The sequence below is a fragment of the Drosophila eugracilis genome, unplaced genomic scaffold (genome assembly GCF_018153835.1).
Source record: "Drosophila eugracilis isolate 14026-0451.02 unplaced genomic scaffold, ASM1815383v1 contig_415, whole genome shotgun sequence".
In the NCBI taxonomy this organism is placed as follows: Eukaryota; Metazoa; Arthropoda; class Insecta; order Diptera; family Drosophilidae; genus Drosophila; species Drosophila eugracilis.
Window position 1 is genome coordinate 2057158 of NW_024573278.1, and position 23430 is coordinate 2080587.

The 23430-nt window shown below is 40.1% G+C and overlaps 5 protein-coding genes across 7 annotated transcripts in view; 2 read left to right on the forward strand and 3 right to left on the reverse strand.

Annotated features, from left to right (window-relative positions):
- The window catches only part of LOC108116892 (acetylcholinesterase), a 38570-nt gene extending 33343 nt beyond the window's left edge, over window positions 1-5227 (reverse strand). Inside the window, exons 1-2 of one of the 3 annotated variants that reach the window (XM_041818944.1) lie at window positions 5174-5227; window positions 3959-4093 (exon numbers count right to left, since the gene is read on the reverse strand). The gene's annotated coding sequence lies outside the window, so the exon portion shown is untranslated. Of the gene's footprint in view, window positions 1-3958; window positions 5141-5173 lie in introns of those variants that run through there. The other 2 variants (XM_041818946.1, XM_041818945.1) reach the window with 2 other exon arrangements.
- A 1232-nt stretch (window positions 5228-6459) lies between these two features.
- Window positions 6460-8326, forward strand: LOC108116813. The gene is made up of 3 exons (XM_017228861.2): window positions 6460-6542; window positions 7711-7876; window positions 8129-8326. The coding sequence occupies exons 2-3, from the start codon at window positions 7748-7750 to the stop codon at window positions 8210-8212; spliced, it is 213 nt and encodes a 70-aa protein (XP_017084350.2). The 5' UTR covers window positions 6460-6542; window positions 7711-7747; the 3' UTR covers window positions 8213-8326.
- A 653-nt stretch (window positions 8327-8979) lies between these two features.
- On the reverse strand, window positions 8980-10306 carry LOC108116817 (protein suppressor of variegation 3-7). Its single transcript, XM_017228866.2, has 2 exons — window positions 10196-10306; window positions 8980-10136 (listed from the first exon to the last, which is right to left on the reverse strand). Exons 1-2 carry the CDS (start codon window positions 10237-10239, stop codon window positions 9092-9094), a joined length of 1089 nt encoding a protein of 362 aa, XP_017084355.1. The 5' UTR covers window positions 10240-10306; the 3' UTR covers window positions 8980-9091.
- A 316-nt stretch (window positions 10307-10622) lies between these two features.
- On the forward strand, window positions 10623-15604 carry LOC108116944 (protein suppressor of variegation 3-7). The gene is made up of 5 exons (XM_017229092.2): window positions 10623-11554; window positions 12188-12772; window positions 12863-13249; window positions 13316-14254; window positions 14322-15604. The coding sequence occupies exons 1-5, from the start codon at window positions 10791-10793 to the stop codon at window positions 15466-15468; spliced, it is 3822 nt and encodes a 1273-aa protein (XP_017084581.2). The 5' UTR covers window positions 10623-10790; the 3' UTR covers window positions 15469-15604.
- A 240-nt stretch (window positions 15605-15844) lies between these two features.
- On the reverse strand, window positions 15845-18715 carry LOC108116945 (TBC1 domain family member 5). Its single transcript, XM_017229093.2, has 6 exons — window positions 17823-18715; window positions 17670-17766; window positions 17468-17610; window positions 17206-17348; window positions 16801-17144; window positions 15845-16463 (listed from the first exon to the last, which is right to left on the reverse strand). The coding sequence occupies exons 1-6, from the start codon at window positions 18542-18544 to the stop codon at window positions 15954-15956; spliced, it is 1959 nt and encodes a 652-aa protein (XP_017084582.2). The 5' UTR covers window positions 18545-18715; the 3' UTR covers window positions 15845-15953.
- Between the last annotated feature and the right edge of the window lie 4715 nt (window positions 18716-23430).

A 23430-nucleotide genomic window follows, 5' to 3' on the forward strand; every position in this document is an offset into this window, starting at 1 on the left:
GGAAACACCAAGCAACACTCAGGAGCCAGGACCGCAAGAAAAACTCATAAAAGTAGCTAAAGCACAGACAAATAAAAGTATCGCATAAAACTAATGTTAAACAATTCCCTGCTGCCTCCCCTGTATTTGTATCTTTCGTCTGGGGTCTTGTCTGTTTTTTCTCCTCTTTTTTTTCCCGTTTGAGTTGCGTGAGTTTCAGTTGGGTTTTGGTTTTGGTTGGGTTCAATTCGGTAGCTGGTTCTGTCATCGCCCATCGTCATTGCCGGACCCTTAAGACAATGATGGCTGGCCCAAAGCCCCCGAGGATATGCAATAAAATTGCGTTTTAATGCTCCTACAACGGCCGAACAACGACCACTTCCAAGTGCTTCTTGTCTTCATACGAAGCCAGGCATACCCATCCATGGAATACAAATGTGATGTAGAGGATATGAACAGCTTTGATATACCTGAGTTTGGAAAATATAGAAGTTGGATATGACAAAACCACAAGGCTTCAATTTGTTTGTCAAAATTATTAAAGTTTTGATTTATTTTCTTTTTAAAAGCAAAGTTATTTATAAATCAAAATGAGATGAAATTTTTTTCTAATTCATTAACAAATATTTGTACTTTCTATTAATTAATATAAATCAAATAATTACGATACCATATGTTATATACCGGAAAACCCAAAATACTATTTTATTAGTAAAATCAACATTGGACTTTGATAACTTTTCAGCCTTCGGAATCCCGAATAAATAGGACTTTCTTTGAACGAAGAAACTTCGAATGAGAAAGTTGTTCCTTATTTTTTGGTCGTCGGCTTCTCTGAGCGCGACATTCAATATTCATATTAGCCGAGGGTATAAAACTGTCCCCTTTGTTTCAATTTTATTGCTGGCTTTTTATGCTTGCCTGTTTGTTTGTCCTTCGCATTGTTTTATGGAATTTTATTTGCATATTTTCGCGTGTTACCCGCTTTGGTACACGAATCCAAGACTTTTATGAGTTTGTCGATTCTCCGTGAAATGAAAATGCAGAAGGAGAAATGTGGAAAAGCGATGCACTCCCCACGGACTGCAGGAAAACTGAAACTTCAATTCCTTGCTTGGCCTGCCATTTGGCTTTCAGCTTTCGGGAAAAAATATATATGAAAAATACACAAAAAATATATAACAAAAATATATGTAGAAGAGGGAGTGTAAAACCCAAACGCAAACGGAAAAGTGTAAAACAATTCTCAAGTGTTTCACGCTTTAAGCCTTGCGCCTTTGCCTTGTTTGCTTGTTTATTTTTGTGTGTGTGTGGGTTTGAGTGAGTGCTGTTTGCTGTGTGTTTGGTGTTTTGTGCTCGGCCTTTATGTTTGGCAAAGCCCTCTCTGAACATACAATTTCGACACAAAACACAAAGAATTCAGCTGGAGTTCCCACGCCCGGCGGTTTCCTTTGTGATTTAATCATTTTTTTGCAACTGATTCAATTAACTTAAACTCCACAATGCAGATTTTCAGTACTTGGCACAGGGAAATTGCACTTTTCCTCGGCATAGAGGAGAAAAAGAGATGGGACAATTGGGATGGCATGACCAGTTTATGGGGTGCATTGTGCGTCGAATTGATGGATTCGGTTGGATAATGGTTAAACCACTGATAAACGGAAGTCCGCTGCAGCGGTATCCAATTATATATAATATCTGAAGGCAAACAAAATGACAAATTGAATTAATGGCATTTAAATGCGTTTTTGAATTGTCAAGCAATGGGAAAGTGCAATGTTTGCCCGGAATTAATCACATCACGGAAAAACATTTATTGACCAACGTTTATAATAATTCATTCTTTGTTTCTCTTAATTATAAATTAAATGACATTTATTGATTGCTTTGTATGTATTCCATATAATCTGAACAAAAATTTAAGGCTCAATGAATTAAGCAATATGTTTTTAGTATCAAACTATAAATATTGTTTGAATTTTCAGTCTGTTTTTAAAGATTATTTCCGGTTAAGAAACAAAAATAAAATAAAACGCGATAAAAGACTTTTAGTATTAATCCTATTAAAAGAGCCACAAAAACGAAATAAAAAGAGACAAAAATATATTTATAACTTGCTTACGATGTGTACAAAAATGTAGCATACAAAATCTGGGATTTTATTAAATTTGCAATCTGAAACGAACCAACATTCGTGTAGATTGTGAACAAAAAACAAATGTAACGAAATATAAAATAATTGTGTAATAAAAGCGCATGTATGCAACATAAATCTCAATCAAGAATGCAGTTCACAGACCCATAAAAAAGGAACCATAACCATATCAGACATCCAAAGCCCAGCAAACTAGTTGGTCGCATTTGTGCGATAGTTGCTCCCATGGATATATAGATACAAATGTATCTTTGGTGGTGCTATGTAAATAGTCCCCCAGTCAGTAAAAAAAATATACACCAAATACACGGAATAGGACTGAAACTAAACTGAGCCCAGCACGCAATCTGTATGAATCTGGACAACTAATCAGCGTTTGTACCTAATAAGCCGCCGGTTGATGATGACGCGATGATCATGGGATGATGATGATGATGATGCTGCTTTATATGTGGGGATTATGGTGGATGCTATATAGTACACAGCACATAGTGTATAGTGTATAGTGCACGGCGTATGTTTGTTTGGGTTAAGTGTGATAAATCGACAGTTGAATTAAGCGACATGTGGGCGACTGGGAGGGTATGCGGGAGTATGCCGAATCAAGCAAAATATTTACACACACATACGAATTAAGCGCGCTCACGCACTCGGGCACACAATAATCGAAAGAAATGAGAAAAAACCCGATGCCCAAAGCACTGAAAAAAGAAATGTGACAGTCCTAACCTTCTATATTCTAGATTCTAGAATATTCAAAAATATACAAGTTTTTAATTAGTTAAATGAGACTTAATAAATAGTTATGCCTATTTCGACAACTATTAAAGAGATTTGAAGTGATTTCATGGTAACAAGCCCAACTAGAAACTTAACTGTATGTATGTATTAACAATATGGTATTGTTATTATGAATATGCGTCAGTTATACTAAACTTATCTTATTAGAATACCCTTATAAATGTTAACAATATCTCAAATTTTCATATTTAACAGATTTGAAAGCTATTTACATCATAAGGAGATGACAATCATATGCTTTTTTCTCCGTGTGGCGTCGAGTGAAAGAATAAAGTAAAAGTGTCTTTTCATCAGAATTTTAAATGTGCTCGCCCCTCGATGTGAGTTGCCAAAAAGTGTGTATAAGTTTCTGTATGAGAGTGGGTACAGGTGTGCGCGTGAGCCGACCGAGCGGAAGTTATGGAGCCTACGTGCCCCACAAAAAAAAAAAAAAAAAAAAAAATAATTTCGCTTTCGTTCAGGGAAATGGTGGGTCTTTGGTGGGTGGCTAAAAAGGGGAGGTGGGGCAAGCGGGCGGACATTGAGGCAGCACCACTCGATAAACCAATACCAGTGACCAGGTCCTCGTATGTAAACAGACAAATTATGAATTCGTAAGACTCTCTCCCATTTCACGGGCTATCCTGTTTTCCTCCCTCTATCTCTCTCCATACTTCTTTGTAAACGTAGTGTGTGTGTGTGCTGAAGACTTTACGGATCACGGAGCTCATCAAAAATCGTTAAATCGAACACGAAATTCCACAGCCAAAACAATACTTTGTAGGGGAGGTTTTATTTTTTTTTTTTTTGTTTGCATAATTAATGTAAAATGTTATTGAAATTATATTGACAAAAAAAAGGGCTAATTATAATAATTTATAATAACATGCCGATACACAGATGATGTAAAGATCCTTAAACAAAGAACCTTTTTAAATTTTAATTTATATTATATTACTTCCTATACTTTAGCCGAGTACTTTTAATTACTATACCACTTAACAGTTTTTAGAGTCCGAGTTAGTTAGTTTGAGATTTCAAGACTTACTTTTTGTGCGATGGAAATGCTGCCCTCGGCCGCTCACTACATGTCTCTGTTTACGTTTGTTATTGAAAAACTTCTCCGACTCTGCGACTGTGATTTACCAATTTTTTCCAAACTGTAAATAAATTGGGGAACTGCTGGCATTGAATACTTGTTCCTTATTTTGCACCAAAAACTTCACTTTATCACACACAAATAGATGGCTAATGAATATCCTTTCTTGTTGGCTATATTATGCCATATGCATATGCCAGTGTATGTGTGAGCTTGGCTTAAAGACAGAAAGAGAGGGGTTTCCCTTTTGAAAATGACTTGTCTGCCTTTGTCTTCGTTTTATCTTGCCTATTTAAGATGTTTTTCTTGTTTTTTTTTTGGTTGGATTTATTTTGCGCACTGTGTGGCGAAGTCCGCTCGATCCGCTGGGCTCGGAAAATGTGTCAGCCGCTCAAAACACGACGATGTCTCTAGCTAAACTGAAGCCAAATGGCATCGCAATGCGTACTTTAAACTGTTCGAAACACGCACACATTCACACACTCTGAGACATATGCACACACATACTATAAGCGCGGAAAAACGGACAAGGCTTTTCGTTCTCTCTCACCAAAATAGCGGGACTATGCGGCTGGTCATCTGCCGTTACTATGCTTTCTCTCTCTCGCTGTTTCTTGGGCAGCTTTTAAGCAACTGTTATACCCCCTCGCTAAATCTCTCTCTCTCTCTATTTTTGGCCTGAAGCTTTAGCTTGTTTTTGTTCGCAATCAAATCGGAAACTTTTGCCGCATTTGTTGTTGCCTTAGCAAATCGTACGAAAATTCATTATCTCAAGTAGCCGCTTGTTTGTTTATTTGAGAGGCTGCTAATTGCTTATAATTGTTAATACAAGTAAGCTTTAAAATTCAAGATTTATTATTATTATTTATTATTTTAGATATATGTTTTACTTTGTTTTTATGATAGAACTGAAAATCGATCGCACACGTTTTAAGTCCGTATTAAACACACACACACACAAAAGCCATCTCTCTCTTATTTGGTCTCTCTCACACACACATAACATTCAGCTGTTTTGAGCCGCAAAGTATGCTATATATTTTAGCAACGATTTAAGAACACATTTACAGCCGTAAAAGTTGTAGTTATTTTTTGTTTTTAAATGTATTAAAGGAATTTTATAATTTTTGTTATACATGTATATAGTATTTTCTCTTTACATATTATTTGTCGAGCTTAACCGGAAGAAAATCGGAACCAGCGTGACCGACGACTCGCAGCAGAATGCGAAGAAAGTCGGAGAAAAACAGCAGCCGACCACAACAACAGCTGCAAAATGCGGCGTCGGCGTCCGGGATGAAAAACTTTTTGGCCACGCTCACCCACACCTGTATATGTAAGGAGAGGGGAGAATGGGATGTGGGGATGTAGCTACATATTATAGGAAATTTGATATGAAAACATTGACAAGCAGCCGCATAAAGCTTTTAGCCTTCAGCTGTGTGCACACCGTTGTTGTTGTTAGTAACGAGGGTGTATAACAGTTTAGGATTTTCGGCTGGTCTGGTGGAAATCCTTCTTGCGGCACAACGAGCTTTCCAAAAAACGAAGCTGAGGTTGGCTAAGTTTTTATTCTTAGCTTCGATTGATTGCCTTGCTGGCCGGGAAACGGAATGCAGCAATGGGTAAAAGATAAGCACTAAAAGGCATAAACGGAATGGCCAAACATTTGACTGATAAATTCTACTGATAAGGGTATTCACCGTGTAGAATTTCACACAATCTAAGCGACTTTTATTTGATTTTGGACTTTTGTTCATTTTTAAAAATGGGCGTAAACCTAAGCGTGCTTAAAGTAAAATAGCTCTAAAAAATACATTTAAACAATAAGGCTAAAAATGGTAAAAGTATGAATGTTATACGTCTTTGAGCTCGTAATTTTATTAATATTTGATTGACATTAAAAAACATAAGATGTTATGTTTGTCAATTATTCCCGAAATCTAATGACGGTACCCCTTATAAAAAATGAAAAAATGGGTCCAATATTTATTTTTGAAAATCAGTTGACGTGAATCCTTAGTTTTCGTTGTTAGCTGTATAAAAAAGTAATTCTTTCAGCTGGGTGCCTTGATAAGGCCAATTTGTAGGCTAAAATCAGAAAAAATTATTGCAAGTAATGGTCAAAAAGTTATTCTATTTTTTCGCGATTAAAAAACAATGTTTTATTTAAAACTAGATCAAAAATGGTACAAATATTATTAAAATTGAAAATGTATTTTTGGGATCTTCATTTATTTATTTATTGAGCTTATTATTTATTTATTTATAGGAACTATTATTGATCATTTACCATTTGTTTTTTATAATATTAAAATACTTATAAACTTTACAATCGCACCTCGCTACCAAAAGCTTTTTGGTCAAGCTTTCGTTCGGAACTCTGCATCGGAGTGCGACAGGTGACAGCCCTGCCTGCAGTTGGCCATGCAACTTGTTGCGCCGGTTTGCGATTCTCAGTCTTCATTCCATTCTCGAATCCCCCGGACGTCGACCTCCGATCTCCGCTCCGCACCGATCTTCAACTTGGTTTGTTATTGTTTGCTCTGGCTCTCTGGCATTTTGTTATTAAGTTTTTTTTCGATCCTACGTGGGCGCGCGTAATAAACGTATTTATATAGTACATACGCATATGTAGCTTAACGCAAAATCTATTGTTTGGCACATACTCGAGATTCGGATTGGTCTAATTAATTCGTATTTCGCTGAGTGTTAATTGTGCCAACCGGTTTGTCGGCGATCTGCAATTGTTTTTATGATGACTTAAGACGGGGGATGACTTAAGACGACACACCCATCAAGTAAAGCAATAACTAGCAATGCGATTTCCATAATGACGACATTTGTTTTGATCGTTCTACTGTAATCGGCACGACACTTGATCAGGGAATTCGGCTCGAAATCCGTGGTCAAGGTCTCGGCCTCACACTTCCCCAGCTGCCTTTATATTTTGGACATAATCAGTTTTGACGTCAGAGCTTCTAAATTCAGTTTCAAAAATCAAAATCGGTCGTTTGCAGGTTTGTCACGACTCAAAAGTGAAATCTAAATGCAGAAGAAAGCCATTCAAATGCACTTTGTATAGGGGAAAACCTGTACGAATGCGTATTTGAATAATACGTTAAAAAGTATTTTTGAGAGAAAGTTAAATATGTTTGCACTCTTAATAAGTTTTTTTTTTAAATATTTTTGACATTTTATCTCATCTTTTAAGACCTTCACTAAATACAATTATAAATTCCATATGACTAAAAAACTATTTATAAATTTGTTCAGTACTCACAGACAAATGCGGTTTGTTGAAGGATTTACTTGCCTGAATAACTTGACATTCACTATCTTAATTTGGGACATTGATAGAGTGATATTAAAACTAATTTAAAAAAAGCAGTGACGTTTTAAAAGCTTTTATAATTGTTTTGGGTTTATAATGATCGTAAAATTCAGGAAAGTTGATATTAACATGCTACATTTTAGAAAACCTATCATATTACTTTAATTAAGAACATGTGTTTTTCTTATATACATATGTACGTGTTATGTATGATATACAATAAGACCTTTTCAGTTGGGCGGTCTGACTGAAGTCTTAAACTTTTAATTGGATCTGCTTTATTAAGATGGTGCCTGATAAGAGTTGTGTTTTTATTTTTCCCACCCACTATATAAGATTCGTTGTATTTATCTTATCGCACAGCTGGAATCTTACTGAACAATCCAAAACACTCATCACGATGGCTAATCCACTGTGGTTCATCTTTTGGCTGCTGGTCTTCTGGTTCGTCTCTTTCTTCGTGGCATTCTTCAGCGCGTTTTTCTACATTTGGGTCTACGCCTTTGCCTCCTGCATTCCCGCCCTTACGGTAAGTGGTTACGTATATGGGTGTAGTTTATATATGGGGGTGAGTCAATTTCCTTACCAGTTAGTTGCATGAAGCACTTTCCTTATCGTGCCGTTCAGATTTCTAACCAATTAGTCATTTCGGGGACTTATCACTACCACAACCGGGGCTTATGGGCAACACCGATATCTAGCCCCGATTTCAGGCCAACCCACTCCCATTCCCTCATAAAAAAAAACATAGTTAACCGATTCGTTTCGTTACTATTCACAGGGCATATCGGACATTCTGCTCCAGGGAGTGCAGTTTCCCTTCTACTGCGGAAAAGCCATGCTGGAGGGCAAGGCGGCCTTCTAGTAGGGTTGTTTCCCTCTAATTAAGAAACTAAGTGCCTTATTGATAACTCTTGTTTTCGATCATTTTTACATTTTTACAAATAAAGATTTATTGAATAATATTTATAAAACCTTACTTTTTTATTTTTCATTTATTTACAAGATGATGATTGATCATCAGATAAGAATATGGGTTCTTTGTACACATAGAAAATTTCCAGAACATTTAAAATGTGTCATTATTTTTACAAACAATACATTAAGTTATTATGAGTTAACGATGTTATCTTACTTTTTTAAATGCAAAGGTTACATTTTATCACCTTATCAGGGTTCGTAATAATGCAAAAACAATTTAAATGATTTATTTTAAAAGTAGACCACTTTGTCTTAAAACTACTGCCGCCATCAATCAAGAAATGGTTTCCATTGATTAATCGAAATCAAATCATCCTCTAATTAAAAGCATTTATCAACACTTATAGCAAAAGAATTTTTATAGTTTCTGTCACTAAAACTACAGTCAGATATTTAAGCAACACTACAAATATTTTAATAGGCCCGCTTAAATACGACTTAAATTACTTAAAAATAAATAATTAACTCAAGTAAACATATATCTTTTATATTTCTTTAAAGTAAAGCAAAAAGGTCCTTTTTTGTATGATCCACACAAGAATTAGATCTAATTATAATTTAAGGAATAACATAATAACATAAATTAAAAAAATAATTTAAATATCCGTTTAGTTTTTAACATTTTGCTATTATGACTTTAAATTAAAGAACTACAATAACTAATAAAAAGCTTTATTAATTAAAATCATTTAACAAAATTAAAAATTAAAACACTTGATATTCTAATTTGCCAGCTTGAGCTTAGAAGGAACCACTTCCCGGTTTATTTGGTGGTGGAAGCCACTGTTGCATTCTGCTGACCACTGCCAGGCGCTTCGGTTGACACAGTTGTGGAGCTGCCGGAGAGATCGAGATCTTGAAGTAAGACGGAGTGAGAAGATTCTTCCAGGGCACGCAGCTCTAGCTCCCCGATGAGTTGCATCACGCGAATCTTGCCCTCGGTGGCCAATTTGGGCGGCAGACCCTTGACGCTAGCGCAAATGCTGTCAAAGAAGAGCTCCAAGGGATCGCGCGGTGGAGTAACAGGAGACACCTGCTGCTGCTGATAGAAATGCAGCTGACGGGAGGCAAAGGAGGACGTGGTGTGTATTGGGGTTATAGTTGCCTTGGAACTGATTTCCTGGGCCTGATAAACACCACTGGGAGGAGTGCTAGGCGGAGGCACTTTCTTAATAGTGATCCTGCAGGGTGGTGCTGGAGTTACTGGTGTAGAAGAAGTAGGATAGATTGAGGTAAGATTAGATGGAGCACTCGATGGCAATTCGTTGATGGTGACATGGAGTGGCAGGTAGTCCAGCATGCCGGAATGCTGTGAATCGGTCTCTGAGGTGCGACGCTGCATCTTGGCGGCTGGCTCCATTTCGAGATCGCTTTGGGCCTCTAGTTCTTGGGCTTGATCATCCTCCTCTTCGCAATCCGCCTCAGTTTCGTCCAGCTCACCATCCTCCTCCTCAGTCTCATCGTCTGGATTATCTGTTCCGTAAGGTAGCATACCCTCCTCGTCCTCGTTGTAGTCCCACTTTATAGCGCTGGAGGCGGAACTCTCTGCTTCTGTTTGATTTGCCTTGGCTGGCAATGATTTTCTTTGGGCATTTTCTGAATGCTTAATGCTGCCCTCGTGCTTTCCCAGATCCGATCTCTTGCAGCTGAGTCTACACTCACACACCGCACAGAATACAAAGTGCGGATCGGTTTCATCTGGGAGCAACCATGGATATATCGCCTGATATTCCGGCTTAGTCTTAGGTCGCGGATATTTCAGCAGGGCGCACGGGCGACGTGGCCTGTACTCCGAGCGTAGGGCATCTCTGAGATGGAATATAGTCAATTGAAAATAGTCCCTGATCTGGTTCTTCGATTTACTCACAGTTTTTCTTGAGTTAACTTAAGGTTTGACATTTGCTCAGCCATTTTCCAAGTTATAAACAAAATTAAGTGTTGTATGACCGTTCTGCACTGGCTCCACGAATACCACAAAAAGAATATTCTCCGTTTGCATTCAGAGTTGTCATTCTCATATTTTTTACAAAAGGAAACCATTTAATATGTTATATTATATTTGTATATATATTTTTAAATGTAAATTATGGAAATTAAGAAAGGTTTGTTATTTTGTTTCAAAATTTGTAACCACTTTTAATGACATGCCGATTATAGCTTAGGATTAGCTTTATCATTAATATTAAAATCTGTCTATTATTTATTCCCTGATGCGGCCAGTCCAGCCACGTCATTTATGTCGTTTGGTATTTTCTTTCTGCACCATATACTAAATATGATCCGTAACGCGCCGGTTTAATGCAACAATACGGTCATACTGGTCAGTCTTGACTGCAAATCCGAGTTATTGCTTGCAATTTTCGTTATTTACTTAAGTTTATTTTTCGTATGCTGTGATTGCCAACGGCGGGCAAGAAAATCAACAAACAGCCTGGACAACCAGCGATCTGGAGCACCCAGCGATGGAACAGGAAAATAGCATACAGGAGAAAAATTTCGAAGGTTCAAACGACGCCGGTCTCAAAATGGCGTCTGCGAATTCCGAACCATTGGCGTCGGCAACGCACGAGCTGAAAATAATGGATGTCGAAGGTGGAGCGACGGTGGAGGAAGTTCCCGTGGAGGAAACGGAAGTCCCCATGGTCATCCTAGTAGACGACGACGACGATACTGAAACGCCAATGGACGTGGAAGATGAGCAGCCTCTGCCAGATGACACAGCCATCGAGGATATCTTAGACGACGACCATGCCCCACTCGTGGTGGAACTTCAGTCAGCTCTCAATAATCCAGATGACAAACCAACCAACGAGGATCCGCTGCTTGGAGATCCGGAACGAGAGCCGGACACCATGTCTACCAAAACAGAACCCTCAAGCGATGCTGAGAGCAGCAATTCGTACCATGATCCGATGGGTCTGTTGGAAAGGATCGATGGGGGAGACAGCCCAGACGATGACGATGACGACAGCAGCACTGGCGCTAATGGTGACATGCGCCGCAAGATGCCCCGCGCCCAACGATGGCTCATCTGGATGAAGCGATGGCCCTGGATCCTACACGATGCCTCCGATGGCACCTACGCCTTCTGCCTCTATTGCAACCTTAACATAAACGTGAACAACCGAGCCAGGCACATCCAGCAGCACAACATGTCGCTGTATCACCAGGAACGCGAGTGCAACTACCTTGCCTTCAAGAGAAGCGAAGAACAGACTCGGGGAGCGTGAGTATCAGCCCTTAAACATTTAACAAGACCCAGGAAGGAACCCTGCATAAAATCTCTGTTAATAAAACAAGGCTTCTTTTTGTACCATATCTAATTCCCTTGTATGTTCTAAATAGAAGAAACAGAAATCATTCCCATTCTACCTCATTTCTAGTCTATTTACCCAAGTCCATGGTAAATTTTAATATAAAAGCGATAACCGACGAATTTCTAGTCTTGTTAATGTGCATTTGCATATGTATGTAGCGAAAGTACAAGCTATGCACTTTAAAATCCATGTAAATACCCCCTTTTCTTCGTATCAAAAAATGTAAATTTTATTACAAAAACCGTCCGTAAATGACGTACTCGAAGTTGTATATATGTATATATTATATTTAGTTCGAGCTACAAACATATTTCGAAATGTAAGTGCAATGAAGTATACATACATACCTACCCAAATCCAGATTTAAATACTCCACGTGTCCCAATATTTTAGAAAAAGAAAGTGCAGTATGAAAGTCTTATTATTATCTTCATTTCTATGGACTTTCTGTTAAATTCGCCAAGTCTTGGTTAATTTGGATAAACAGGTTCCTCGTTGCAGAAAAATAAAATCATTTACTGATCAGAATCTTGTTTTTCCAGAACCAGTGACAATGAGGTGAAGCACGAGTTTGGCACCAAGAGCTATATAGTTGCCACGAAGCAAAAGCGATTATCCGAGACGGAGGCCTTTAACAACTTCAACTGGATACGCTGGCTTCGTTGGCATCCTTGGCTGGAACGCTGCGATACCACCGGTAGCATTGGGAGATGTCGCGTCTGCAATGTGCGCATGAACGTGGAGTTTGTATATCTGCGCAAGCGCCACGAGACCACTAAGGGTCACTTGGAGGCGCTGCGCAATGCTGAATCTGATAAGTTGAGTCGGAAGCGTAAGAGGAGCAAGAGCATGAGCGAGACAACCATTGCCGAGGACGAGGCCGAGCAGGAGAAGGAATCTGAACTAGAGGCAGAAACGGAGGATGCGCAGGACACGACTGTGGTGATGATGAACGGCAACATTAACGGGGATGACGATCCCAGCAAGTGGTGCGAACTGATCCCCGATACCAACCCGCAGCAGTGCAGGTGTACGCTCTGTGACTACGTGATGTCCATTACCAGCTATCTACGGCACTGCAAGGGTAAACCACATAGCAATAAGCTTTTGACAGCCACCGAAAAGAAGTAGGTATTGCCCTGAAAGATATAAGTAAACTTATTTGGGAATTTTTCTTTATTTATTTTAAATGAAATGAACTAAATTGTGCGCTTTAGTACTCCAGATATTCGTGGTATTTGGGCCGTGTTCGCCGATTTGCATCCTTGGTTGATAGCCGATCCAGAAGACCCCAGTATTGGATACTGTAACATCTGCCGCAAGCGGTTCATGTATGGAAACTCTGAAATCAAGCGTAAGAATCACGAGAACTCCGAGAAGCACACAGCGGCAGTGGCCGCCGCGAAAGCAGCCAGCAAAGAACGATTGGCTAACGTCCGAAACAGCGAGGGAGAGTATGTAGATGTAGGCGAGGAGGCTTGTCAGGAAGTGGTTGAAGGGGAGGAGGCGCCTGCTAGTGAGCGAACCCAATCAGAACTACGATCGGAGAGTGAAGAAGATAATGACGATGACAATTGGTCGGAGACTCAAAATGTTGGAAAAGGGTAGGCAATTTTTTAATGCATTACATTAAAGCAATATTACTTATCATAATCATGAATCTATTTTAGATTCACTGTCAAATCGGAGATCGAACCAAGAAAGGCCAAAGTCCGAGCCGGAGTGCGTTTTTATCCGTGGCTGTGCAACTCCAAGGACCGCAAGACCCAAATTTGTAAAGTTTGCCGCGTACGCTTCCACAACGAAGCGGCAAAGGCGCGGCACGAGTTAAGTGTCACGCATTTAAGACTTATGAAGCAGTTCAAGGAACAACAAGCAAAAGAGACCCAGGGCGAACTTAAGAAGACAAGAAATAATCAGCAGAAAAACGAAGACGAGGAAGAAGGAGAAGAGGATGACTTGGATATGGAGAGCAATACGGATTCGGGCACTCTGGAGTCAAGGAAACCGGAACGATCGTCCAACAAACTTTTCAAGCCCGTTCCGGCAACCATGAAAGGCAAAGTAATGGTGTGGAAGGGCCGCTTCCCTTGGCTATCGTACAAAAAGAGCGAGCAGCGTGGGAACTATGCCTGGTGTAAGCTATGTGAGGTGTCTCTCTACCTGCCGTCCTCCAAGTGGGCTTCTAAGCATCAGAGAACTTCCCGGCATATTCGTCTCCGAATCGATCGGAAGCGCAATAATGGGCAAACATCGCCAAGTGGAACTGAAATCCCCACCGTTGTGGCCACGGCTTCGGCATTGGCCAGTGGCGAGGCGCGACAGAAGGCGGCCATGGCCGAGCTGCAGGCCAAGTATAGTTGGCTGGAACCGGATGCTACTGATGAGAACCACTGCCACTGCCGTTTTTGCGATACACGGCTGCCGATCAAGGTCTTTTATTTACGCCAACACGACTCTTCGCGTAAGCACGCCGATAGTCTAGAACGGCACAAAGCAAATACCGCACCAGCCGCTGATGTACCGTCCGTTAGCAACACATCCACAGCCGAGGCGGAGAGACATGAGTCTGGCCTGGAGAAAGAGAGCGACGCTGAAATGAGTGCTAGGTGAGAATTACTCTTTTACTTAAAATGAATTACCATTTCTTAATTAATACTTCTTTTATCTTTACAGATCCGATGGCAGCATGGAAGAACCAGCAGCAAAGAGATCCCGCCGCACAATGGAGGTTCGTCGCATAATTCGTGCCCTGCGCGAATCGATAGGCAAACGCCAGGATGAGCGCTCTCAGATGGACATGGCCAAAGATATGATTTGCTCCTCCTTCGATATTGTCTCGCGCCTGCGAACACTAGAGCGGGAAGCGGTCGCCCACAACGAGTCCTTGGCGCAGGCGCCGGCAGCAGTGGCTGTGGCACCAGTCAGTCCTCCGGAGCCTCGACATATAATGGATCTCTTCTTTGACAGTATTGCCCCAACCATGAAGGCTCTGCCGGCTGACTTAGCCGCAGAAGGCAAAGCCAAAATCATGCAGCTCGTGTGTGGTTTGGAGGTGCGAGCCATGCAAAGGAATTTGCCAACTGCAGACACAGCTGCCGTCGCAGCTTCTTCCACAACGTCTTCTGCAGCTACTGGTGTAGCTGCTCCAGCTCAGCCTGCTCAAGTTACAACTCCAACAGTTGTAACTCCCTCAGTTACAAATCCCATTGTTACTAATCCCCCAGTTACAATTCCTTCAGATACCACTCCTCCGGCTCTTGCTTCTGCAGATGAAGTTGTGCATTCCAATGTAATCACCATACAAGACGATGACAGTAATCTGCAAAACAATAACAACGAGGTGGAAACCATGAAAAACAAGCCAGCTAGCTCTGTTTCAGCTACCCAAGTAACCATCAACGGGAACCCCAAAGATCTGCCAGAAAACATACGACGGATCTTAAGTTCGTCTCAAATGCAAGTTACCAACCGCTACGATAATGAAGCCGTGCGTTGTGTACCGCTTGATAAGCTAACAACACAGGCGCGTATCAACGGTATCGCCCAACCCAACCAAAGTGGCTCCCTGGTTTCACCAACCACTCCTCAGGTGGATGTTAGCAATGGCAATTCTCTGGCCATGCTCCGACAGATACGGGTAAACAACAACAACAGTTCCAAGACGATCACGATTACGAAGGCGCCAGTACAACAGCCACAAATTCACCCACAACCGAGTTTGACATCGACACCAATAATACGGGGTGTTCCTGTTCCCAACGGCAACAGTGGTCAGATGACAACATTTCGGTCATTATTGAGCCTCAACCGTAGGCCATAGAGCTCCTTAGAAGTATGAATCATCCTTAGCATTAGTTTTTGTCATTGTCATTATTTATCTTCGCCTAATTCAGATAATTTTTGTATGTTAAAGTTGAATACTTGCAAGCAAGGTAATTAAACCTAGTTAAGATTAATCCATCCGGTTGAGGTACAAGGACAAACGTGTTCTTTTATGGCTATATAGAAAACTTTCTGTTCTGACCCCATAAGACCAGAACCTGTTTCTTTCAGAAGCTTTGAATTTTGTTTTGAAGACGTCCGGTTTGGAACCATTCCTCTACCAGTATAGTAATATAGTTTTTTTTTTTTGTTCAAGAATTTGACTTACTAGACTTACAGACTTACCCAAGTCCGAAATATATCTAATTTCTGTCTTTTAATTTAATTTAGTTTAATTCTTCAAATATCCCGATTTAGCCACTTTGTGGTTCTTTTCTGTTTAAGTCTAAATTCAAGTTCAGTCGTTAGGAGTGGATCTTGTGATCAACTCAATTCTTTATGATGCCGCTGTTGGGGCTCCGCAGCTGGCAATCCATTTTGGAGCACCGCAGCGCCAGGCTTCTCGTCGCTCGTTATCGTGGATAGCTCGATTTCTCGCAGTTCTCCAAGGAGCCGTCGCATAGAACTGTGCATAAAGGCATTCTCGGGCATCTGGTAGTTGCCGGTTGCAGCGGGCGCAACAGGTGCAGTAGCAGGAGTGGAAACAGGCGTTGCCTTTGGTGGTATACTAATTGTGTTCAGCTGTTTCTGCTCATTGGCTTCCAAAGCCTGGTCGATAGGAGCTGATCGGGCATGTAGCGGGAACATGAACTTAACATCGAGAAAGCTGCACAGCTCCTCGATTCCGTCGAGCGTTCGACTGAGCTCCTCGTTCCCATTAGCTTGCTTTCCAACGTGATGCCGTACAGTGCTCAGATAATTCTGCAACTTGCTTCTCGCTATCTTGATAACAGTTTGGGCATTCTTCAGCTCCAGTCGGAGTAGCTCGGGACTCTAAAGGAGGCAAAGAGGAAGATTGTCATTGAATAGCCCATTTTTTTTTTACATATTGGTCACTGTTTTTTCATAGGCATTAATATTTTAGGAAAATTAAAACAAAATAACAAAATTCGGACATCCATATTCCTGAACAATTATAAATTTTACATGGAGCTAAAAGCCTTCAACATTTTTGTTTTATAATTGGATAGAAATATAAACGTCACCTAAAGTTTTATCTAATATTAGAACTTTCAAAACTATGTACTTATATAAAAATGCTTACATAAAATGGAGCTTACTAACTGAAGCCTATCCTGAAGACTCATTATTTTTATTTGATTCCACTCACATTCTCTAAATATCCATCCATGGCCACGCGATGGGTATCTTGTAGTTTGGCCAGAGCCGAAGAATCAGCAGCATTGCGCTCCTGCATATAGGTGATCTGCCGATCCATCTGACTGCTACCAGTGGCCATAGCGGAGGTGTCAGAGAAAGTGCGCGGGCGTTGATTGACAGGGGGAGGCATTTCCTTGTTGTCGGTGAATGAAACACAAGTGAAAGCGTTCGAGGGATACTCGAATTGCTTGGGGTTAAGCATAAATAAGGCATGTCGCAGCACCAGATGAACGTCCACATTGCCCGGATAGCGCATTAGATACGTCAACGATGTGGTGTAATCGCTTAGAAGCACTGAAATCAGAATTCGTTATGCCTAAGTTCAGAGCGGGAAGCACCAGATGGGATTACTCACACTTATCACGAATGTGCACCAGCATGGCCACCAAAATGTAGTTCGGCAGGTCGAATCGATCGCTGTCCGCGAAGATGGCATCCCACAGCAGCAACAGGTCCAATAGCATGAACTCCCGTCCAAAGAGAAGTCGTAGCCATCGGCTGTAGTTTATAAGAGAGAATATCACTTTATCATATAAGTAAACAGGGTTTAAAATATTTTAATATTAAACTAACTTTTTCTGATACATATACCCATTATTTGCCCATAATCCACTTACATGCCAAATATGTGCAGTGGAATTTCCATTTTTTGAAGATAGTGATGCAAGTGCTGGTCCTGCTTGGCGAGTATTTTGTCCCGTATGAAGTTCAGCTGGCCGATAACCTCCGCCTCTGCCGGCCTCTCATTATCCCCGGGGCTCTGAAAGAGGAATGGTTAGCGATAAGGGCTGGTTGCTGCAACCACAAACTGCGACGCACCTCGGCTCGCTGTTCGATATGGCCACCGGGTGTGGAGACCAGATTTGAGACGCGATAGTACGACTCTACGGAGGCCATGAGGCGGGAGAACAAAGAACTGTAAGCGACGCAAATGTTTACATATGGAGGTTAAACATTACACTTAATACATACTACGTATCTGCCTCTAGATAAGCTGGATCAAGGACGTCAAGCAGTGTTGGATTGATATCCGTCTTGGCCAGCTCGCTGAAATGCAGAAGCGATTGGTGATCGCTGTAAACCACGAAAATTATGGGCGCCAGGATCTCGTGCATTCCCTGACGGTAGCACATGTAGGGGTGCTCCCTTGCATAGTAGAAAAGTATGTTGACCATGGCGTTCTGGACCAGAGGCTTCCGAAAGAAGTCTACGCCCGGAAAGGTGCGCACCACATCCTGGCGAATGACGGCGAAGAGCTCCTGGTCGCTGAAGTACTGATTCCAAACGCTTTGCGTGGACTGGGACAGCGGATCATCGTTGCAGTCTACAGCAAGTTGATGGGGATTCCGGACGTAATCAGCCCGGAACTTGTCATACCTCACTCTCTGCTGGAGACGCTGACTCACCCAGCTCCGGTGCTCCGAGGTTAGGACACGCAAGAGAAGGGCCCAGTGAACGCTCCGAAATTTCGACATCTTTAGGTCCCCGGCAAATGCTGATTGCCGAAGTCTTTCTGGTTCGGCATCGAGATTTTCCAGCAGCTGCTGCCACTCCTGTCGATAGCGCTCCACGGAATTCATTGCTCCCGCTTCGGGAATCACCAGTATTTCACCTTTTCCCGGTAGGTAATCCCCACTTTCCTTTGCCGACGAGCCGTAGTTCAGTGTAATGGCTTCTATGCCCCAAACGGTCATCGCTCGTCGCTGGCTGGTCACTAAATGCAGGCGGTCATCCGCTTCGTTTCCATGTCAACCCTGAAGGAGGGATGAGTGTAAGGCGGTAAATGGAACAATAAACAATGGGGTTTTTGCCGAAGAAAGTGGATTCAATGCCAAGAGATAACAGTGCTTCAGTGTGACCGCTGATTGGCCGTTGGAATATACCACCCACTGCTGCATATGTTAATATACTAAAACAGTCGTTATAGGTTTGCAAAAATACCGTAAAATAACGGATTTTAATTTTAAATTTATCCAGTATTTGAATTTCAAGGTTATAAAGGTCAAGGCTATTTTTGATTGTAATAAATTGTATATAGATCAAAAGGTATTCATTCAGATCTCATTAGAAATAAATTCGGGAAAAGATAATACAAATTTCTACTGCTGTTAAAACTTCTTAATCATATTATTATAATAATGCCTTCACTCATATAATAATTTTGTAAATTGTGCTGTAAAGTGGCATTCTTAACTGTATATATTTAATTACTTTTATGTAAAGAAAATATTTAAAGAAGATTCGGGATCACCTTAGACTATCCACGACAGCAAGATGAAATACTTTGAGGGGGAGTACAAAACCTGCTTCTTTTAAATAAACTTAATTTGAAGAATTTAATTCTATTATTGTGGTAAACACTTATAGATTGGCTTAGATTGAACCAGAACCTTGCCACCTACAACTAAATGGAATATATCATTAATTACGTTTGGTGCTGAATCATCATATTTAAAAAAATTGTATCCATAAGTATTTAGAGAAGAATAAATAGATGAATGTGCAAGCAGGTCATAATACACTTGTTTATACAGTCAAGCTTTGTGATCATAAACCTTTAGGTTCCTTAATACTGTGACATCTGTATATAAATGATGTATAATGTATGTATGACTTGATGAAGCTTGACTTTGGTCTTGTACCGAGTTCGGCTTTTAATGAGCATATATGAATCCCATTAGAGAAATAATCCAAGCAAAAGTTATTAGCTTTAAATTCGCATCTATTTATGCGTTCTGCTTCATGTATGCAGTGTTTATCAAATCCCTCTATTGAGGTCAATGCTTGTCGCTATAATATGCAACAATTAATTCATGATAGTGCCAAGTCGTCGGTAGCGAAGCAGATCCAACCAGGAAATAGAAGAGACAATAACGAAATGCGAAGATCTCGAAGATCGGATCGTATCGAACAGCAGAAGTTTTTGCCCCTTTGGCATGCTTTAAAAATTGCAAATAAACTAATGGCCACTAAAGTTTTCTATTTTTGATTGTGTGCCGGTGTGCCGGAGTGCCATGACATGCCGGTCAATGTCGTTTTTTGATCTAGTCTTGAGTAATTTTTTCTAATCTCTTTGGGGCTTGAACTTGAACGATCGTTGGCTTTGACCCAAAGACTGAATGTCGAATGTCTGCGGTGGGTGGATGGGTTGGTTACTTAGTTGGTGGGTTAGTAGGTATCTCGGTGGTTCAGTGACCATGCTAGTGTGTCCAAGGTAACAATTACGAGCTCAAGTACTTCCATCCTTTTTTTTTTTTGGTTAAATATTCTTCAGACACAAAATATAAATGCAAGACTTTGCTGCATGCTAATATGATAACCGAATGAAAGCCATAAAGTGCAGTATTTTTATTGCATTTGCATAAGCTTGCCGCATAAACGCAACCAGATATCGCACGTATGCGTCACATTGGCTTCGATTTATAATTTCTCGGTCAAAGTCAATGTCAATGCAAATGGCAAAAAACCAGCAAGACACCGCCGCATTCGAATTAATAACAATAATCAGTCAATGGGGCTATTTGGCTATAACCCTCCTCTATTTCTCCTCACCTTTAAAAGCTCCCCAAAAAAAAAAAAAAATCTGCCGAAATGCGAACGAGTTTTAGCCGCTTATCAATAGCTTCAGTTTCGACTTCAATATTAGCTTTTTGCCTTTGGCCTGAGAACTCGTTTGAGTTTGGGCCCTGTTACAATTTGCTTTTGCCTGCTTAGCATTTTGTATTTCCTGATGTTTAATCAGCCAGCTGAAGATGAAACTGAGACAGCAAATCCATTTCGGGGTTCACTTTTTCAGTGCTCTTTGCGGAAAGGTGTTATGATATTTATGTGGCGTTTTGTAGGGTTACAAATTAAACATTTTTAATATATATTTTTCAAACTGTTCAATAATGTTGTATACCCAAACCTACTTGACCAATGAATAATCATTATAAATATATTTTAAATAATTTAGTCACCACATTTAACGTGTGTTTGAGTATATGCATGTATTTGTTTGAAGTCTAAAGTTTCCATAATTCACAAAAAGCACTCCGTTAAGTTTTTGTCTACTTTATAAGAGTTGTTATAATTCGTATATAAAATATCAGAAGTAAATTAATTTAAACGCTTAGTAGTTTTAAATCTTGTAAATATATCAAATATGTTTTTGTGTAATTATAAATGTTAATGTTAATGATAACCAAACTAGATTTATTGACCTAAGATGCCATAGAAATTTCGAGATATTTGAAAATATATAGATTGAAAAAGTTTGAATTTTGTAAATATCTAGAAAAAAACCAATGTTATTATATAATTTCTAAGATTTTTTATAGTTACTAGAGATTTCCGTAAAATCACTAGAATAGGTATATAAACCCGTCGAATCTAAAGTCTTGTAGAGAGGGTATTCGAAGTATTACCGTGTCTTTCTTTGCCGTCATAGCTCCAATGCGGTCTCGACTTCATCTCTTCATTTGCAGCAAAGCCAAACGCGAGGTTAGCGTCGATTATTCGTTGGCGTCGTTTTTTCGCGCAGCATTGGCCTTTTTTGTTTGGCTTTGTTTCCATTTACATATTTTAATTGCTGGGGTCTCTTGGGGCTGTTCGAACTCTTCGGAGGTCCGGTCCCCAACTTGTTTACTGTTACATTTATGCGGAAGAGTTCGAGGCGGAAGTCTGGCCAAAAATCCACCGGTAACGTAATGTGTAATGAGGCGGGGGATTTTCAAATCATTTTAAGACTTTAGAATAGATTTGATAAATAATATATAAGTAATAGGGAACCAATAACCTTGTCTATATGAAATCAAGGGTCACGAGGTTAAATGTAAATCGAAATCTGGAAGCGAGTATAATTCATTCTTTTTGGATTCCAATGTTTATATTTATACCCTGTGAGATCAGCTTTTGGCCTGGGTCTCGTGTTGGCCAAAAACTTGTTCTGACCACCTCTAGCAATTTCCCGCAACTTGATCTTTAGATAAATAAATTGTTATTAGCATTTGAGAGATTTTACCAACTAGCTTGGTTCTGTAAGCCACGTTCTCAACTATTTGCAGATCTAGTCCTAAATCGTATTTCCTTAATTTTCAAATTTGATGTCTGTTTAATCATGACATCTCTTGTCTCTCGGTCACAAAAAGTTCTTGATTAAGTTTATGACGCATATCTCTAGGCAGTATTTATATTTATTTTCGCCTTGACTGATATCGCTGGCTAGATGGGTGTTAAATGAGCTGCCCCCGGTTTATGGAGTCGCCCGACTGGTTTCACTTCAAGATCGAAATTAAATAAGGGCCAAATGGCGACTTCTATTGGGTCGGGAAGATACATATATATAAGTCGGTAACTTATGCTTGAAAGCACATGCATATTTATGCAAATCCATTTACACACTAGCAAAAAATTTTCAAGAATAGAAACCCAAAAAATGTATATAAATCTGCTGGACAGGCCAAAAGGCATTTTAAAACCCCAATCAGGTTTGCGATCTCCTCCAGAATTCTAAGCAGGCTCTCGGCCCCTTCTCGATGCTGATCATGATCGACTTGTTAATGAAAAGAACCGAGCACTTGGTGACGAGTTCTTTAAGCCAGCCAAAAGCCAACTTCCCCCCAGGGTCCAACCAGATTCTGTGGCCCGGAGTGTACGGAAATGCTATTGTGCCAAAATAGAAAACCGAAAAATTTCGGGCGTGGGCGGGCAGAAAAAGTTAAGGGCACGTGATTAATTTGCTAATTTCTGACTTCAGTTTTATGGCTTATCAATGTTTAGCTTGGCATATTCTTCAATTCTGTCAATCGAATGGCCAATGCCCTTTGGACTTCCCAAGTTGTTTATGCTTTTGCCTGGGGTTTTTCACTTTTATCTCTTTTCTGTTAACAAATCTTAATGAGTCAAAAGATTTGTTTACGTTTTTATAAAACAGTTAAAAACTTCTTCAGGGATATTTTGTTTAATGACAAGGCTGATGGATTATTATACAAAAATTCTATAGATAATTTCTTATATTTTATGATTGGATAAGTACAAGATTTAACTTCTATCTATTGATTGCATCTGTAAAGATTTTTCGGTTTTCTTTAATTAAGTATTAAAAAATAATATTTTTACTACCTCCTGCATCAAATATTCAAGGCTAATCAAATTAATAGAATTATTCATTAAATTCAACAATATTCACCAATAAAACTCCCAACAACCAAACGTGCCAGCCACGAGAATTCAGTTGAATGGGCGTGGGTCTGTTTGGCCGAAAGAATAGTCTAAAAATAGGGGTACAGGTTTATGATCTTGTGCTAAACCCTAATGGATTTGGGTTGTACGCAGCCTGACAAACACCTCGAAGTCGTAAAAGCAATGTTTGATAAATTGGCCAAACGATGAATCGGCCTGAGAATTGCAAAGCGGCCAACGGCATTCGGCCAATAGATTTGGCAGAAGCGTGTGGCTGAAAGAAATGTATTCCGAAAAAACAAATAAAAACGAGAAAAAAAAGTATTAACATATAATTATGCAGATTTCGCTGATCGCTCGGTGACAAGTGACAATGAGATCGGTATTGCAAAGTCCTATGCCGCGTCGCCCTGGAGAT